Below are 19,391 nucleotides of genomic sequence, written 5' to 3'. Positions count from 1 at the left end.
TATTAAGGAATTTTAAGTACATATATTAACAATTGCACACAACACTTTTTTCTTTCATTTTTTATTTGTTGACACTCGAGTGTATAATTTATTCAACTAACGTATATACAAAATAAAACACCATCTTGTTTTTATTTCATCTTTATTTACTTTCAATAAATATCAATATATTTATAAACAAATTATTATAAACCATCAATTGGTAGTCATATTATTATATTATTTAGAGCTGATGATTTTATATTCTTAACGGCTCAATTATTGTAGTCATGTGATAAACTCGTATTCGGAGAGATTATTAAGGGTTTCTTAAGATGTTAAGAAGGACCTTTAAAATCCCCATGAGGCTATATGAGTAACATCTTTAATCATCTAGAAGGGCTCATACCTAAAACTAATTGAAGGATTATATTAATAGTAAATTTTGCTTTATGTCTTCTAATCTGCTTGCCAGTGTACAAACTGAATACGGTAAGCTCTATAGGAATATTGAGTCAGATGATGGTAATAGGCGTATATCACACTTGAAGAAGTGCATTGAGGACACTAACGAGTTTAGAACACAGTTGAAGAAACTGAGAGCGCATTTGAATAAACATATTCAAGAAGTTGAAAGTGGGAATTCTCATGAAAAATCACAGAAGAAAAAGGAGCTTATCCTAGAGAAGTTAAACAAGAATCATAAACACTGGGACCATTCCATTAAAAAGAGTTACAGAAGTCAGCAAGCTGCTCTTACAGGCTATCACAAGAACTTCCTTAATAAACTAAGTAAGATTGACATTGATCAAGTATATTTGAACAAACTACCAGAAGATGCTGATACATATGTTAAACAAGCAATTGGATATCACATATCCAGGTATCATATGAAAAATTTGCCGGCTATGGAAACGAAATATGATATGCTAAGCTATCTAAAATCCTTATATGGAATAAATCCTAAAATCTCTGAGCAATTTATTGATATGGGTGAAATCATACAAAGCATTCAAACAGAAAATACTCAGAAATGTATGGCTTGGTTGAACTCTGTGTACGAGCGAGGAGTGCATGACAACTTTCATACATCTGAGGATGATAACTCCCTTGATGACTTAAAGTTCGAACTTCATATACTAGAATTTTTTAAGATATTGAGAAAAAATGACCCAGAAACGACATTAAAATTCGTTAGCCATAATATCCCTTCGGATACCTTTGAAGTGAGACCTGATAAAGTATTGGAGAAAGTTTCACCTCTACTTACAAGAAGCATATTAGGAGAGAAAATTGAGGGGCTAACAGAAACGTTACAAGCCCAGGTAGATAAATGTATCTCCCTATTTACTGTAGAGTTCTGCAAATATTTGAATCTACCCCATCATTCTCCGCTATTCCTTGTGGTTTTGAGTGGTATAATATCTTTTCAATTCTTTATCAAATATAAAAACATCAGAACAATGGCTCATGTTGGCTGGACCACAGAAGATGAGTTACCATTTGACGTACAATTACCTGATTTTCTCTCTAGATTCCACCCAATATTCATTTGCCCCGTACTCAAAGAAGAGACTACTGTCAGCAATCCACCTTATTCACTCGCATGTCATCATATTATTTCAAAAAAAGCTTTAGATCGGCTTTCAAAAAATGGATCACTCACATTCAAGTGCCCGTACTGTCCTGTTAACACCTCAATGGCAAGTACTCGAAAAGTTAATTTTATCATGGTATAATTTAACTCTATAGGATACCACAGTATATATGAATATTATTAAATAACTGAAGAATTAAAGTCTATCGTAAATTAAACTCCAGTAACAGACGTAAGAGCCTGTTACTTTTTTATTTCCCTTCCCAATGTGTCAACATAGGTGCTATATCAATCCCGATCTCTTGATTTCTATTTTCTGGAATATGCCGTTAATTACTATCCCTGAGTTGTTACCATTCTCACCAGCTAAGAAACCAGGCAACTTCTCTATATTTATCAAGTTTTGATCACACAATTGGTGCATACCGCCGAAAACATCATTACCACGTAGTTTAATATTTATCGAGGGGGAACTGATTGGGCGGCTTGGTTGTTCTTCAAGTTCTACGTCAAGCTCGTCATTTATATTTGATTTTTTCCACTCATCACTAATTATTTTAAATTCAACTTTTTGAGTAGGCACTAAAGATGTATATTTAGACAGAGTAACTCTTGATATCCGATCGTCGAGATTATGTATTTTTTCAAGTGTTTTTTTTATTTCTATTACCTTTTGATCAATTATACCATCCTTTGAACCTTTAAATCTTATCATATTTTTTTCATTTCTTATCTTTTTGATTTCTCGATCATCAGAATCTACTTCATTAGATATTTCATCATATTTCCTTATAATAATCTTTCGCCCTTTAAATGATTCATGTTTTTCAACTTCACCAAGAGGAGAGAGTTCGAGGTTGCCTTCGGCATATCTATTCCATAAACCCATAGATTGACTAAATCTCGATGGCCCATCAATAATCAGAATTTGTTCTAAAGAAGTAATAGCAGTCTTAGATCTATCCTTTAGTACCACGGGTTCACGAAGCGATAATACCCTTGTTACACAATCTAGAATAAAATTTGTATAAGGATCTTCTTGTGGTGAATGAATTATGAAAGGGCAGTTGATTGCAAATACTAGGTAATAAGCCTTTCTGGATATAAGATCATCTCGTTGAGAATTTTCAAGTTTTTTATCCAATGTTTGATGATTTATAATTATTCCGCTTTTATTTACCGAGCTGAGAAAGAGATTATTTGTATCAAATGACTGAATTCTAAGAATGATAACAGGTAATGTAGTATGTTTACATAAAAACATATGTGTCGAATGCAATTTGGAAACTTCATTGTTCAACAACCTCATGAATTTCTTCGGATTTAAAACAAACCCACTGTTTTTATCATTTAATGGATTGATCATGTATTTAGATTTCCACTTTTGCTCCTTTGGTCTTTGCATCATAGCCACGCAATCTAACTCCGCTAATTGATACATATTCAAACCCTCAGGCCAATACACATACATGATCCTCGCAATGATTGTCTTCTTATTGACTTTCTGCTCTTGGAACATCCTTACCGTGGTCTCTACCTGAACTAGCTTGATATTCTCACCACGCGAACTACTGCCAAACTTCCGAAACCACTTAACTATTACCTCACATAGCTGTTCCATAGTAAGCTTACTCAACTTTCTGTATACTACATCCTCTTTAAGCTTCGGCACGAACGTATCACTGATTTCCATCCTTTAGTTGTTTTTCTATTCTTACAAGATCTTCAAATACTGGATATGTTTAGCATTGTATTTTGAGTCTAGACAGAGTCAGAAATCAACGAATGAATAACCGCCCATCGAACTATAATATAATAATAGACATCGATTTTAAAGAAAACAATAACAAACGCGAAAAAAGAATAAAAAAACTAATCAGAAAACACGAAAAAAAACAAAAACTATATTGTCAGGGTAACCAGAACTATACCATCATAAGTGACGAATACATGTGACATTAAACTAGCAAGTACAACTGTGTATCAAATCACGTGAATTAGAGAAAAGTTGAGTTTTAGACAGCGTCTATAACTTGTGATATTAAATAATTATACATATATATACGAACAAACATCAAAATTACGATGATATTAAAATTGTGTTTATTCATTGTTGTTGTGAGTTCTAATGTTTACAGAAGTTGCGTAAAATGCACAGAAAACGACATCACAACATGTGACTAGTCGACTTAGATGTAGTCATGTGGAACGTTCTCTATAAAAAAGAGTGTTACCATGTAAATAATGCATGCCCTCAAGCTTTATAAACTGTGATATCTCTCGCCTTTCTAGCCTATATATCTCTAGAAAAATATGGGGGAAGCAAGCAATGCCATGCCACAGCACTAAAATACCTGCTGCATTTATAGTCTTGTCTCTTCTTTTTTATAGCGCTTCTCATCCCATGAACCCTTGAAATGACTCCCTCTTTTATTTTTCTTTGTAACAGCACCGTACGTATTGCAATCTCTCTATTCCAAATCTCTATCTCTGTTATTCGCTACAAACTCGCATTGATGCACTCTACCAAAAACAAGCAAAACTCACACAGATATATACCATAACTCAATAACCACATATATGGGATTGTCACCTATTTTGTTTAGCCACAATTGGTATTTTAACAGGAATAGTAAGAGTGTAAGGAGTTCTTAAGATAACTAATCTATGACTTGAGTCTCGTGACTTGAATATATGTGGGAATGACTGTAGCCAAATTGTAAAAGACCTGTAAAGATATATATTAGCATTTTATAGCTTAATTTAAAGAATAAATATAACTAAACAACCCAAAAATCTTAAAGTTTAATCATTGAATCATTTATGGTACTTTTTAACACTATTATATAAAGTTGCTAACTCTTCTTAATTTCGAAATCTTATTTACTGAAGTGGTTGGAACAATATTGTTGTATGGAATGTCAGTACGGCGAACTACAAATGGTACAGAAGACAATGAGTTTTATCAGAAGGCTGTGGAGGCAATAAAAATAGCCAATTCACCTGCATTATTGGATAATACTGCCGATCCTTCAGCGTTAATAGTAAAGGAGCTTACAAAAAGATTATTTGAACCAAATACTAATAATATACGACAGCCAGCGGTTAAACCCACACCTGCTACTAATACTGATAAACCGACAGATCTACCGTTTAAGTATTTATTAAACTTATTAACGGCGGCAGCTCCAGGATTAGTACAAAGGGAGAATAGCTCACATCCCGATACCACCCCTAAATCACATTATACATATCATAATACTTCTAAAAATGATTTTGTGTGTAACCAATGTGGTGATAAATTTAGAACGGTAACAATGCTTAAAAGGCATGAGAAACATCATCAACCAAAGCAGCCTAATATATGTAGTCAATGTGGGAAAGGTTTTGCTCGAAAAGATGCACTAAAAAGACATTATAATACAATGATATGTCAACGGAACAGAGCTAAGTTTCTATCTTTATCTGAAAACTTAAGAGATGGCTTAAAAAATCAAAGATTCAAGTAAATGCAAATAAAAACATCCAGTAAAAACAAATAAGAGGTAAAATTTAGCTTGAGGAGCATTTAGAATAGGGAGCTGGGCTTTCGTTTTAGGGATTCATTTCTGTACAAAAAAACTTGTTGTATATATCTAAAAGAAATGAAGAAAAAAAATATTGTAATATTACGTTATATTATTATTATTATTACTATTGTTATTATTATTATTACTATTATATTATTATGATTATTATTATTATTATTATTATTATTATTATTATTATTATTATTATTATGTTTATTATTTTATATGTATATATATATTGCTCTTTTTATATTTCTTATAAATATATTCTATCATATTCTATATCTAAAAACCTTTATGCGCTATCTCGTATTATGTTTAGAGAAATGAGAAGTCTGCTAAAGACTACAATTAGTAAAAAAATTAGAATCATTAAAATTTCACTTATAATATTGGAATATGATTTGAATTACCATTATTTCGATCCCAACCTTTGCTGTTGTGTTTTGACTTTTTAATAAAGTCAGACTAGTTAGTTGAAATTGAAGTAGTAATAACAATAAAAAAATAAAAAAAAAGGAACAGTTTAAATAAACGATCACTTAGTCATTTTTTTTCCTTTTGAATAAACTAAATCCCTTTTTCTTCTTCTTTTTATTACTATCTACTTCTTCATTCTCACTAGATTGGTTCTGCGGCGTAGAACTACTTGATAGATTCATATAACTTTCTGATCTATCACTGTTAGGTCTTGAGTCAGAAGTCACAGTACCCGCCTGTGACATAGGTGCTTGTAAGTTATTATTATAGGTTGGGTAATTTGATGAGCTTAAAACCTGCGGGTTACTTGAAGTAGTATTTACATTGTTGTTATTGTTTGGATTAGTGTTCCCGAAACGTATTGGCTCCCTATTGTTTGATGCCATATTATTTAAGTTTACAGGTTGACTTCTTGACGACGGCATACCATTATAAGTTCTTGGGTCAAGACCCTGTTGACCACTACCTTTAAAGCCATTCGACATTGAGCTGGCACTGTTGTTATTATTCGAGCCGTTAATAATACGATTGACAACGGGTGGATTGCTAAAGCCTGATGGTTGGTTACTGTTATGGTAAAATGGGTTAGAAGTACTTCTTTGAGCTGGGCCATTCATATAAGGCGATGGCATTGTACTACTACTTAGGGAGTTAAACCTACTTTGTGATCCAGCATTGGAGTAATTACCCATCCGGCCATTAGTCAAATCATTGTGATAACCAGGGACATTACCAAAACTATGCATAGTGACAGGCCTGTTCTTCCTACTAGTAGGCTTAACCGGGAAATTCCCATGCGAATTGGGCATTGGATATGCTCCTCCACTAGGGTCGTTGCCAATCATTGGATTAACAATACTTGATGCGCTTGAAGTAACAGTTTGTCCGGAAGATATTCTATTTTGTTTATAGTACATATTATTACCGGTGGGTGTACTGCTACCGAAACCTCTACTGTCAGTCATAGAAGCTGCTGGGATATATTCATTCAAACGAGAAGCTGATCCATTTCTATATTTCCTATTTGTTGGGAATGCCTGATGATGTTGTTGCGGTTGTTGCATACTTGACTGCTGTTGCTGCTGTTGCGGCATGTTAGGCATCTGTTGTTGTTGCTGCTGTTGCTGCTGTTGTTGTTCATAGTACATAGTTTTCTTCTTCATACTTAATTCACGTTCTTGCAATTCTAGTTCTTTTTTCTTCAGTTCCAATTCCTTCTCTCTTAGAAGAGTTGGGTTGTGTTCTTCACCAGCTAAAACATGTTCTGATGTAGACTTCGAAATAGGGTGCGAGGTTGAATTGTTCACTAAGTCAACTGAATTTCTACTAATGCTCATCTCTCCCATTTTCTTCTCATTTTGCAGTTGTTCTATTCTATTTTGCAACTCTAACAGCTCAGCTTGATGCCTTCTCTCTTCCGAGTAGAGCCTTTCGTTCAAAAGTTTCATCTGGTTTTCCTGGTTAACCAAGTTCTTAGAAAGCTCTTTTACCTTGCTTTCAAGTTCCTTTTTAGCTTGTTGAAGCTCTGCCTCTACAAGACCATTTGTAGGTGTCACATTTGACCTCCGAAACCAAATCGACTTACCACTATTCAAGTCCTGGTATTGTCTCATTACTGTATAAAGGAATTCGAGGTATGGTGTCCTCACGCCAATTTCATCTGCCAATAGTATTGGCTGCAACAAGATGACATCAAAGTCTATGAATTGGTTCATTCCTAGGTTGAAGTAATGCACGTTTGCTGGAAGGACGTTTGGCTTATCGTAGAGAGTCTGCCATACTTTCATAATCTCTACTTCAGAGCTGAATTTTTCCGGCAGTTGAATGTTCATCTTTTTGGCTACCGTGAGCGATTCGTTAATTAGTCCTGCAATTAACGGCTTGGAGAGTATTTGGGTACCTAGGTTCTTCGGATTAGTCTCTTCGAGGATAATCAGTAAAGGTTCTAGACAAATCTTTGGGATACTATATATCCACTGCATGGCTTGAAACTCCCTATATGAGTTGTTACAATATGAGACCGTGTCACCAGGTAGAAGTTTAGCAAACAATTTCTGGAAAGTATTCATCAGGTGTGTGGTCTCTCCATTGTACTCATATGTCTTCGAATCGAAATCAAGAGAACCTAACAGCAACGCGTTTGCACTCGACTGTGATAGGGGCACATTCCCGGCATTATTGTACTGATAAACCACGGGACTCACCCCGCCAAATCCAGTACCACTCTCATCATCGGATACATACCTCATGTCATAATCCGTGATGAAACCAAAGATGTTCTGGGGCCTAATAGCATCACGAACCACCTCCCTAACAAATTTCTGCAAATTAATAGCCCCAGACCCATTCAACACTAGCTTGGTGTTATTACCATCCACTTCAAACAGCGGCAGCACTTCATTAACCAACCGAGATAGGGAATGCAACGAAGATGCAACACCATTCAACATAACTAAATCAAGCCGTTTCCCAGGCATCCGCCTCATAAACTCGGACATACTCGCAAAACAACGAGCTTCATCAATCATAACCTTCCCAGTGCCATGCCTAGACCGCACTTCAGCACTCCAATCAACATCTCCAACAACATACAACTCTATACGAGCCAACGAAAACCGCCACGCCCAAAATAAATCAATCGCTTGCTCACCAACCACCACTACACTAAGCGACATTGTCTTTCTTCTACTGTTGTTTAGCTTAACGTTTAGTCCAGTGATGATTCCTTTTATGATTAATTTTTTACCTTCCTCTTAATTAAATACGTCGATCCTTTTTTTTTTTTTTTTTTTTTTTAGAAGGTAGAGACCCTTTAACTTCTTTCTTTTTTTTTTTATTGCATTTTGAAAAAAAAAAAAAATTTTTTTCAGCCTGAAAAATTTTTTCAGAGAGCTCATTGCTTTTTTCGAGGCCAGTCGTTATGATTGTATGGTCATCTAGATTGTTTCCAACGTATTAGAACCATTTGTCATTACGTCGTACAGCTAATAGTCTACATTTCTTTTTTTTCTGCTATTTTTTTTACTTCATAAGACATTTAAAAACATTCATATTATTATAAGCTACTTCTACCTTCTTTTTTTTGTCAGAAACAAACAAAAAAATAGGCTCTAAAAGCTAGATTTTTTAAACATAATACCAAGAAATGTACCGTCCTGTTCTTAAGAGACCCTTTCTAAATAGACTGGCGTCTACTGGTGCTTCCGGTGCTACGCAGACTGCCACTAGAATTGCTGCTAATCATGGTACTCAGGAATCCTCTTTTGATTACAACGGGTTATTCGATAACGAGCTAGCTAAGAAGAGGCTAGACAAGTCCTACCGTTACTTCAACAACATTAACAGGTTGGCCAAGGAGTTCCCCTTGGCACACCGTCAAGTTGAAGAGGACAAAGTCACCGTGTGGTGTTCTAATGATTACTTGGCTTTGTCCAAGAACCCACAGGTTATTGAAGCCATGCAGAAGACTATTGACAAGTACGGTGCTGGTGCCGGTGGTACTAGAAACATCGCTGGTCACAACATCCCAACTATGAGGCTGGAGGCTGAACTTGCCGCATTACATAAGAAGGACGGTGCTCTTGTGTTCTCCTCCTGTTATGTGGCTAACGACGCAGTGTTGTCCCTGTTGGGTCAAAAGATTAAGGATTTAGTCATTTTCTCAGATGAACTGAACCACGCCTCTATGATCGTCGGTATCAAACACGCCAACAAGACTAAACACATATTCAGACACAACGACCTAGACCAACTTGAGGAGCTGTTGCAGATGTATCCAAAGTCTACTCCAAAACTGATCGCATTTGAGTCTGTCTACTCCATGGCTGGCTCTGTTGCTGATATCAACAGAATCTGTGACTTGGCTGACAAATACGGTGCTTTGACTTTCCTAGACGAAGTCCACGCCGTCGGTCTATATGGTCCACACGGTGCTGGTGTTGCTGAACACTGCGACTTCGAATCTCACCGTGTAGCTGGTATCGCATCCCCAACTCAAGGTGACTTCGGCAGAGCTCGTACTGTCATGGACCGTGTGGATATGATCACAGGTACGTTGGGTAAGTCCTTTGGTACTGTAGGTGGTTATGTAGCAGCATCCCAAAAGCTGATCGACTGGGTTAGATCATATGCCCCAGGTTTCATCTTCACCACTACCCTTCCACCAGCTGTCATGGCCGGTGCTGCGGAGGCCATCAGATTCCAACGTTCTCACTTGGACTTGAGACAAGACCAACAAAGACACACCGCTTACGTCAAGAAGGGTCTACACGATCTAGGTATCCCAGTTATTCCAAACCCATCCCATATTGTCCCAGTTCTAATCGGTAATCCAGACTTGGCTAAACAAGCATCCGATATTCTAATGGAAAAGCACCGCATCTACGTCCAAGCCATTAACTTCCCAACTGTCTCTCGTGGTACAGAGAGATTGAGAATCACCCCAACTCCGGGGCACACCGATGACTTGTCCGATATATTGATTGCTGCTGTGGACGATGTATTCAATGAGTTGCAACTGCCACGTATCAGAGACTGGGAAATGCAAGGTGGTCTATTGGGTGTTGGTGACAAGAACTTCGTCGCTGAACCAAATTTGTGGACCGAAGAACAATTGAGTTTCTCCAATGATGACTTGCATCCAAATGTCAAGGAACCTATTATTGATCAACTAGAAGTTTCTAGTGGTATCAAGTTATAAATATTAAGACCTTTTTCCCGTTTTTCTTCCAGATAGACCATTTGTTTTACATTTATTTCATTTCATAATAAGAAATGAACCAGTTGGAAAATTCTTGTTATTTCCTTCTTCCTCTCTACTTGTTATTTTGTTTTTTATTTCTAATACTAATTTCCTGTTTAAATGGATAATGAATTTAACAGTTTCATGTAATTTCACGACTCTAATTTTATTTTACTTTTTATTATATTAAACTAATGAACAATCAAAAAAAAACTACATTTTCTCTTAATTCTAAGAAGACAAGGTAAGTACTAAAAGAAGAAGGGTTGAGATGAATATAAGGAACTACATTTCTTTACTCTATTTCTTTTGATTTTTTATTATACTTTCCTTTATCAACAGCATGTTCTTTTTTTTTCTCTTCCTCTTTGTTTATATGTTTACATTTTCTTTTATTATTATAGTTAACTATTTTTTTATCTGTTGTTTCAATTTTAAAAAGTATTGTTTTTTTTAGTCTTTTCATTAAGAGTTTAAAGTAAACAAAAGCTGAAGAGATACTAGCTGTCCTGTTAATAAGATTCTCTAACCAAACAATACTACAAACTTATTTAAATTTAGATGTTTTTTTTTTACGTTTACTATTTACGTCAAAGTTACTTCTTCTTTTATAGCCAAAATAAATATGTTATATAATTACATAATGTATTTTTAAAGAGATAGTGTTTAAAAGATGTTATTTCTATTTTTTATGTTTTTTTTGTAATAAGTTTTAAATAGAAGAGTTTAAATAATAACATGATTTTTTTTTTTTAGTTAGTTTTTATTTGTATAGTTTAATTCTAGCACCGATACGAGCAGTGAGTCATGCAATGACAATGTGGTTAATGTTAGATGAGACCTTTCATAAGTAATATACTAAATTTTATATAATAAAGGTTTGTTGTTTTTAAATTAATAAAAAAAAAGAAAAGAATTTCAATTGCAGTAGGATAATTTGTTTAAAGCAGATAAAGAAATCAGAAATAAGGATTTGTTTTCTTAAATTCTGTTTTGTTCGAATTGGTCTTGCAATTGTTGGGTACTTTGCTTCAACTCATCCTTCAATTGGTCAACATCGAATTCTTGGGTAGCACCACCGATTGGTTGAGTCTCTGGGATGTTTGGCATCGTTTGGGCAGCAGAGGAAATACCTTGGTCCATAGTGTTAGCATGATCGTATGTTCTTTCTTCGGTGATTGGAATCTCAGCGGCCATGTTAGCTTGGGTAGTGTGTGGGGCAGCAGAGGAGACGGTTGGGGCATGGGCTTGGTTCATCTTGGATTCGATGAACTTGTTCAATGGACCCAACTTTTGCATGTATGGCTTAGCCTTCTCGCAAGCGCATTGAGAGAATTCCTTGGTCTTTTGCTTGGTGTGCTTGCAAACTTCGACAACAACGGCATCGATCTCAGTTTGGTAGGTCTTGTAGATCAATGGGAAAGTGAATAGCACGATGTCACCAACGAACAAGATAGTCCAGACGGAGAACCAGGAGAAGAATCTGTGTAGCAAGAAAAGAACAACGGCAGCTCTGAAGGTCTGCTTTGGAGAGTAGGCGAAGACGGTCTGTCTCATAATGGCTTGCTTGCGAGGCAAGTGCTTCAAAGCATCGTCAATAATTGGCTTCAAGAAACCAACAGTGTTAGGACAGTCCTTTGGACCGTACTTGGTAACCAAACCTTGGCCCAAGAACAACTTGGTAGCAAACTCAAGAGTGGCAGTAGACAACAGAATAGTGTAACCAACTCTCAAGAAGAAAGTGATCAGATTCACTTTCTTCAAGATCAATAGAACTAACAAACTGGTACCGAAGTACTTACCGGTATCAATAGGATTTCTCCACAATAACAAATCACAATTACACTTCTTCTCAGACATTTCTTTAGTTTATTTTAATTTTTGTTTTATTTTATTATTATATTTTATATATTATACGTCCTTGTTATAAATAAAATCAAATCAATTATATATATATTACTACTATTTATTATTTTTTTTTTTGACTTTTTATAAGTTTTTTGCCCTCTTCGCCCCCCCTTACAATCAAAATAAAAAGAAAATTTTATCGAGCTAGTATTAAAATTTTTTTTTCTTTGGCAGATTGCTTATTTTTTTTACAAATCAATTTATGACAATGTATTTATTGTATTAATAGTATTGCTTTACTAATAAACCTGCCTTGTAATACTGCCTAACTTTTTGCTTTTGCTATAATAACTAAATTAGCGTTACTTCAATATTAGCTGCCTACTTCACCATAGTACTGTCCCATTACAATTGTCCTAGTCTTGCTAACTATAACCACTCTCCCTCGTCTTCTTCGTCTTCTTCTTCGAGTATATTAATCCCTCTTTTTTTTTTTTTCTACGTCTCGTTCACATTAAAAGCTTCTTTCTGCGCATATCTTCTCATGGGCTTCCCTTTTTTTCCCTCTCTTTCGCTTTCCTTGCTTTATCGGTCTCTTCCTCTCTCTTCCTCGTATCTTTTCTTACCCTGCTATTTTTCTTTTTTTCTCTTCTTTAAACTGAATTTTGCAGCCGTTAGTTATTAGTATCTCCTTACGTTATGTCGTGTTGGGTGATGTTATTAGGTGATGTTGTTCGGTGATTATTTATAATGCCGTGGGGAGTGTGGAAGGAAGATGAGACGAATGTAGATTGCTTAGTATTTTTTTATTCTCTTTTACATATTAAAATTATATTATATATATTTTTTAGTAGAAGAGGTTGTGGAAGACCATTGAGGCGACGTTTGTAGCTTTCTTTACGGCGCGTTTGTACCATGGGTCTGGGGTGATCTTGTTGAACAACCAGTTAGTGTTGTCACGGGCCATGTCGACTAGTTCTTCACGGCTGTACATGCCTTGTTTCACTTGCACGCCGACTTTGTTCAAGTACTGAGTCAAGTCGTCGGTGCTCCAGCCTTGGAAGGAGTCGATGAACTTGTTCGCAACGTCGTCCTTCAAGTTGGAGGCCCCGCGTTGTACGTTCGTCAACTCGTTCACCAAGTAGTCGTAAGTGTCGGAACCGTGCTCGGCGATGTTGTCCTTCTTGTCCTTGAGCCAGCTCAAGAAGTCGTCGGTGTACTCCTTTGGAAGACTCTGGAACCATTTCTTCTTCGTGGACACGGCTAGCTCGCGCAACTGGTCCTCGGTGGCATCCTTGGCGTACTTCACTTTGTAACCATCAAGGTACCCCTTCAACTTGTCCGTGTCCCATTGGTCGAAACTGTACATGACGTCGTCCTTCTTGTCCTTCAAGAAGTTGAAGAGACCGAAGAAACTGTCCTTGGAGACCTTGACAGCCTTGTTGGCTTGTCTCTGCAAAAATGGAGAGGCCTTGTCTTGCATGTAGTTGACATACCAGTCAGCATCGTCCTTTAGTAAGCTGGCGTGGGTCTTGGCCAAGTCGTGCAAGTACTCCTTCTGGTCCTTGGCGTTCTCCTTGACAGCAACACCGTGGCTTCTTAGCCAGCCCTCGATCTGAGCATCGTCCCATGTGTCAAAGACATTGTCCTTAATCTCACCGGCCTTGTCAAACAAGTCTAGCTTAGAGATGTCCAACTGGTTCAAGAGCTCAACACGCTTGTTGTCGACATCCTGAGACACTTGGTAGATGTTCTTCTTCACTAGGCTGATCAATTGGTCCCTCTTGTCAGTGGCCTCGTCGTACTTGATCTTATAGTGGCCCAGCCAGTCTTGGAGATCCTTAGTAGACCAGTCGTCAAAGTAAGAGGAAGATGGGTAGTATCCAGAAATGTCCAGCTTCTTGGAAATGTGGTCATAGTTGTCCTTGATAGTCTTAATCAATTGATCCTTAGATTGACTAGCATCATGAGGCAAGTCATACTTGGCCAAAAACTTCATCAGAGAATCCTGAGACCAAGAGTCAAAGAACCACCCTTTCAAATCATTGTATTTTTGCTCAGCCTTTCCTTGTTGCTTACCAGCAAACCCAGCTAGCCATGGGAACTGCTGTTGGTCAGTACCCCACGTATTCCACCAGTTCTGGTTGTTGTTATACCCAGTAGCATCCTTAGCAGACTCCCACTTGTCCTCAAGGTCCTTAATAAGCTCATCCTTAGACTTGGAAAATGTCTTACTCAAATCATCAGAATAGTCATTGACATACTCCATCAAATCCCTCTTGGTAAACTTATCCCTAATACTAGAGATTAACCCATCATTAGATGAGCCTAGCGCATCAACATATGCAATAGCAACAGCTGTAATTAAAACACTGTTCAGCTTCATTTTGTGTTTATGTTATTCTTATTTTTTTTATTATTTCCTATTCTGTTTTAATTCTATCCTTAAGAAAGAGAAAGAAAAAAGAATATATATTTCTACTTTTTATTCTAACTTATATATCGAAGTGAAATAATTTTTTTCTTTATATATATATATTTAGTATTCGTTTTTTTTTCTCTCTTCCTTTTACCCTATTTCCCTTATAAATATCTCTACTAGTACTTATTTTATTTTGGTTAATGATTAAAAAATTTAAATTAATTAAAAAAATACCATCTCATCCCTTATTTTTATGTTTGTTATTTTATATTAACACTTGATGTTCATAGCAATGATTAAATCAAGTATAGTTTTCTTTTTTCTCCCTAATACTTTCTTTTTTCTTTAGTTTTTCGATAGTTGCATATGCTACCATAAGGCTATAATATATCTAAACTAGCCCTTTCTTCTTTTTCCCTTCCGAATTCCCTTAATTTCTGCTACTGTTTCTTTTTCTTTTTTTTTTAATGTTATTGCCCCATTGCTTTTATATTGTATTCTTATTATCACTACGATAACAAGCAAAAGAAGGTTTGTATAACTCTTCTTTCAGGGATAAATTGATATAGTATAATCTGTTCTAGAATTTATTTTTACAACTCCCTAAATAGCAAAAGCAAGAAACAAAGAAAAGAAGAAGAAAAATAACAACAATGTTATTCTAATATATAAATACCACTTTTTTTTTTTTGTAGCCGTATGTTCCTGTTCCATGGAACTCATCTAGAAATTGGGTATTAAAAAAATCATCGATTCTTATATTATCCTCTTCTTATTATTTCATTAAACATTAAATATATACAAGATATCGTACTGTACGTTATCTCACGTTGTGTAGTATACTAGTATACGCCATGTCACGTTACGTATATCTTAATACGTATTAAACGTGCAATTACGTCTAACATTACATAAAATTTTTGGGAGAGCTTCTCGCTCTTTTGCTGTTTTGAAGCCCTAACGCTATAGAGAAGAGAGAGAGAGGGCGTATATTTGGCGTTTTACAATTATATATCAATATTATTATCTAGAATAGTGACTAATTTTGAATTGAAAGGAATTCTTATTAAGGGAAAGGGTAAAGGATAAATAGAATTTTCTAATTATGTTTCCACAAATGAATGGAGTAGGTGCTCCTGGTCCTGGTTCAGCAAACATGAGTGGTAATGGTGTTGGAATGGGGATGGGCATCGGTATGGGTATGGGTATGGGTATGAACGATATGCGTGCTGGAAGTGGAAGTCCAATGTTGATGGATGAAGTAGTACAGCCACAACCCGGTTTCAAGAATATTATGGCTGTGCCGATCCGCGTGACGAAAGAATTGTCGAGCGGTATGTCGAACAATCAAAATGGACAACCTTCAGCGGTGGATCCTAAGAGCTACTCCTTAGCTAACTTACATGTATTCCAGAATATCCCTAGAGAAACTGCTCGTGGTGTAGATGATCTGACTAGAATGCGTATGGCTTTGATTAGTGGTATCCCCGAAGAGATAAAATGGTCAATGAAGAAATACCTTGCATATAGTAACAAAGCACCTTATATGATCAGCTTGCAGAAGGATAAAGATCTGCTACCTTTATTTAACGGATTCATTCAACCATTGGTAGAACTGATAGAAAATTTTAATGTACCTCTGATCTATGAAACCACAACTATGGAAGAGCTGCAAGCAGCATTGAACTGCCTCTTGATACTGAGAAATTTGGCTCAGGACCAGGAATCTGTGCAAGCTTTAATTAGATACGAACCAATAAAGAAATTTCTTCTCTTTGTGTTGCAGAAATACGCTTCCTTGAGTGACTGTGAAGATTCCTGGACGGTATACGAATCTAATAACTCATACATGAACGAAATAATACATTACTCTCTCGATCTGATGGAAGCTATGTCTTCCTATATGGCACCAGCAATGAAAGGTGACCCATATTTCTTATCACTACTAACAATTTTAAGCTATACTAGAGACAGGTCGATGGTAATATCGATATTGAGATCGTTGTCGCGATTACTTGTTAGATCGAAAGCTGACGAGGAGAGTGTAGTAGATAACATTGACCCTTCTACATTAACACAGATTGCTTGTTTCCTACTCATAGAATTGGATGAAGAATTAGTTATTGCATCTTTGGACTTCCTTTACCAATATATTCTACCTGGTAATCAAAGAATCAAGGAATTGTTCTCAGATTCAGAGAGATTCTCGATTTTCACCTCAATCATTCCAAAGCTATTAAGATATAATATACAGCTACCTGACTATTCCGCAATAGAAAATACAGATATTAAATTGGTAAGACGTTTGAGACCACCTCCTCCAAAGGATGTTCCAATGCTAAGCGATGATATTTTTGCTGAACTTTTTGCTATGGAAGAACCAATGAGATCAACTACGTGGATAAGATGCTGCTTCGAATGTATAGACGACTCAGAGTTCACTCAAATATCACTATGGCGTGCTTACGAATCAACTTTTGGCCCAAAGCTACGGGATATTGGTAGAAAGCTATTACCAGCTGTAGAATTCATTAAAAATGTCTCTAACGCTTTTAAAGGCGCATCAGCTATGGTTGTAACAGAGCCTGATACTGGTAAGAAAAGATTTGTAATTAAAGGTATTCAACCTAGGCCTCAAGCAATCACAGTACGAGAGAGCACGTTACTTGCCGGAAAAGAAAATGTAAGCTCCTCTAAGTTTTTGGTTAGTGATGGAGATAACATTATACCAGCCAAACAAGAGTCACTACCGCAAATTACGTTCTCTGATGAATTATCAGATGTATCCAAGGCGGCAGCTTCATTTTTGTGCTTAGTATCCAATGATACAGAGGGGCCAGGAATTAAGTTCTGCCAAACCATTAAACCAGTACTATTGCACGAGCTTGCAGATATTCCACCTATGAATTCCGTGTTATCTGAATACATGGACAATGTTTTGATGATTTGATTAAGGATATGGGATAGATTTTAACTTTTTTCTTTCATTTCATTGTACTCACTAGCATGTTATTGAAGAGACTAATTACAAGTATTTATAAAGTTGTAATAATATTTAAATACATATTTAGATTTAGTATATAAATAATACTAACTGTGAATTTAACTAAAATGAGAATTAAAGATTCACATATATATAAAGAGCGTATAGTAGCTAATAAATGTGCTATGCCGATATAAATTATACATTTATTATTTATGAGACAAAGGAAGGTGTATCAGGGTATCTTGTAGATTTTTTTTTTTTTTTTTTTTTTGTTTGTTTTGTTTGAGTTATCAAATTCAGTATCATTATTTTTACAGCGTTAATCTTTTAATGAAAGTAGTTGTTTTAAAAAGTAGTCATCAAAAGAATGGGGTGTACTATTATGAGTGTAAATAAAATAAAAGTTGGAACAATAAATGTAAAATAATTTTCAGCCTAGAAGACAAAAACATGTTCATCACCCTTGGATTTAGCAAAATCCATCTTCCATCCTAGTTCCTTGGCGTATTTAAAAACATTTTCGGAAAAACCTTCTGGACCACAGATCAATAGTCTGCTGTCATCAGATGGACTTGGTAAGAACTTCTCCATATATTCCTTAGAAATATGTCCCACATCGCCATCCCAGGTTTCAGATCCTTGAGAGATAATGTAATGTACATCGAAATGTGGATATTTTTCGGCCATATCATCTAACTCATCCTTTAGTAAAATGTCATTTTCAGTAACATTACAGTAGATTAGCGAGAGCTTGGTTAAATCTTCTGGAACAGTGATGATATCGTTTAGCATTTGAAGAGCTGGAGTGATACCAGAACCACCACATACCATACCGATGTTCTTGTAAGTGTTTGGCTTGTAGACCAAAGACCCAACTGGACCTCTAAAGTCGACGGTCTCACCAGGTTTCATAGAAGCAAAATGCTTGGAAACTCTACCGTCCTTATAAGATTTGACCAACAAATCAAGATGGCCTCTCTCGTATCTAGAGCTAATTGGGTTATAGTTTCTGATCTCTTCTTTACCGTCGATATATACTCTGACCTGAACATGGTGGCCGGATGGGATCTCAACTGTTTCCAATGGGGTTTTCAATTTGAAACGGTAGATGGCAGTATTTTTAGAGATCAGAGTTTGATCTTCTAGTTCTAGTGATGTCCACTTATCTGGGTACAAAGACCTTCTTCTCTGGAAGGCTGCGAAAAATCTAACACCAATCAACATACCTAGCACCAATAGTGCCAGTAATATTTTTGGTTCACCAGACAAATAAGTCATGATGGCAATACCAGCCACAAACAGACCTGCTGGAATGTATAAACCATGTAATGGTTCATCCAATATGTTCTTATGCTCAATTATATCGTCACTCATCCTAATAAGTCCTTCTTACTTATATCTATGACCTCAAGTATAAGCGAAATAAACCTCTTGGAACAAATATTATGGTTTTTATATAAATAATTGATGCGATGAGCTTTTATAAGTAAGCTCTATTTAGTGTTTTTAATATTTTTTTTCCAAAATTTTCCATTTTGTTGAAATTTGACACTTTGCCACCACGCGCTACAGCTGTTTCTAAGCGTAAATCAATCAAAACAATGGAAAAATATGAAATTAAAGGCCTCACCTTTGAGAAAACATTGAAATTTATAATTATGATATAATAACAATTTATGGCCCAACTAAGCAATATTATAGAGGTGTTTCTATTATAGAGTTAATAACAACATTACCTGTATATTATGGCAAGCAATTGGGTTTGGGTT

At 35.9% G+C, this 19,391-nt stretch overlaps 9 protein-coding genes across 9 annotated transcripts; 4 read left to right on the top strand and 5 right to left on the bottom strand.

The window, feature by feature from the left end:
• Window positions 1-431: 431 nt before the first annotated feature.
• Window positions 432-1,718, top strand: RMD5 (ubiquitin-protein ligase RMD5; the record flags this gene model as incomplete). The annotated part of the gene is made up of 1 exon (XM_071053930.1): window positions 432-1,718. The coding sequence occupies one exon, from the start codon at window positions 432-434 to the stop codon at window positions 1,716-1,718; it is 1,287 nt and encodes a 428-aa protein (XP_070910342.1).
• A 141-nt stretch (window positions 1,719-1,859) lies between these two features.
• Window positions 1,860-3,269, bottom strand: CHL4 (Chl4p; the record flags this gene model as incomplete). Its single annotated transcript, XM_071053929.1, has 1 exon — window positions 1,860-3,269. One exon carries the CDS (start codon window positions 3,267-3,269, stop codon window positions 1,860-1,862), a length of 1,410 nt encoding a protein of 469 aa, XP_070910341.1.
• Window positions 3,270-4,494: 1,225 nt separating this feature from the next.
• Window positions 4,495-5,085, top strand: RNJ42_03764 (uncharacterized protein; the record flags this gene model as incomplete). The annotated part of the gene is made up of 1 exon (XM_071053928.1): window positions 4,495-5,085. The coding sequence occupies one exon, from the start codon at window positions 4,495-4,497 to the stop codon at window positions 5,083-5,085; it is 591 nt and encodes a 196-aa protein (XP_070910340.1).
• A 602-nt stretch (window positions 5,086-5,687) lies between these two features.
• On the bottom strand, window positions 5,688-8,300 carry PAM1 (Pam1p; the record flags this gene model as incomplete). Its single annotated transcript, XM_071053927.1, has 1 exon — window positions 5,688-8,300. The coding sequence occupies one exon, from the start codon at window positions 8,298-8,300 to the stop codon at window positions 5,688-5,690; it is 2,613 nt and encodes an 870-aa protein (XP_070910339.1).
• A 470-nt stretch (window positions 8,301-8,770) lies between these two features.
• On the top strand, window positions 8,771-10,324 carry HEM1 (5-aminolevulinate synthase; the record flags this gene model as incomplete). Its single annotated transcript, XM_071053926.1, has 1 exon — window positions 8,771-10,324. One exon carries the CDS (start codon window positions 8,771-8,773, stop codon window positions 10,322-10,324), a length of 1,554 nt encoding a protein of 517 aa, XP_070910338.1.
• Window positions 10,325-11,347: 1,023 nt separating this feature from the next.
• RTN1 (Rtn1p) lies at window positions 11,348-12,226 on the bottom strand (the record flags this gene model as incomplete). Its single annotated transcript, XM_071053925.1, has 1 exon — window positions 11,348-12,226. One exon carries the CDS (start codon window positions 12,224-12,226, stop codon window positions 11,348-11,350), a length of 879 nt encoding a protein of 292 aa, XP_070910337.1.
• An 835-nt stretch (window positions 12,227-13,061) lies between these two features.
• Window positions 13,062-14,600, bottom strand: MSC1 (double-strand break repair enhancer MSC1; the record flags this gene model as incomplete). The annotated part of the gene is made up of 1 exon (XM_071053924.1): window positions 13,062-14,600. The coding sequence occupies one exon, from the start codon at window positions 14,598-14,600 to the stop codon at window positions 13,062-13,064; it is 1,539 nt and encodes a 512-aa protein (XP_070910336.1).
• A 1,141-nt stretch (window positions 14,601-15,741) lies between these two features.
• On the top strand, window positions 15,742-17,586 carry RSC9 (Rsc9p; the record flags this gene model as incomplete). The annotated part of the gene is made up of 1 exon (XM_071053923.1): window positions 15,742-17,586. The coding sequence occupies one exon, from the start codon at window positions 15,742-15,744 to the stop codon at window positions 17,584-17,586; it is 1,845 nt and encodes a 614-aa protein (XP_070910335.1).
• Window positions 17,587-18,057: 471 nt separating this feature from the next.
• On the bottom strand, window positions 18,058-18,996 carry PGA3 (cytochrome-b5 reductase; the record flags this gene model as incomplete). Its single annotated transcript, XM_071053922.1, has 1 exon — window positions 18,058-18,996. One exon carries the CDS (start codon window positions 18,994-18,996, stop codon window positions 18,058-18,060), a length of 939 nt encoding a protein of 312 aa, XP_070910334.1.
• Window positions 18,997-19,391: the final 395 nt, after the last annotated feature.

Source organism: Nakaseomyces bracarensis, assembly GCF_045282275.1.
Source record: "Nakaseomyces bracarensis strain CBM3 chromosome Unknown Scaff12_0, whole genome shotgun sequence".
NCBI lineage: Eukaryota > Fungi > Ascomycota > Saccharomycetes > Saccharomycetales > Saccharomycetaceae > Nakaseomyces > Nakaseomyces bracarensis.
This window is presented reverse-complemented; position numbering and strand designations above follow the sequence as displayed.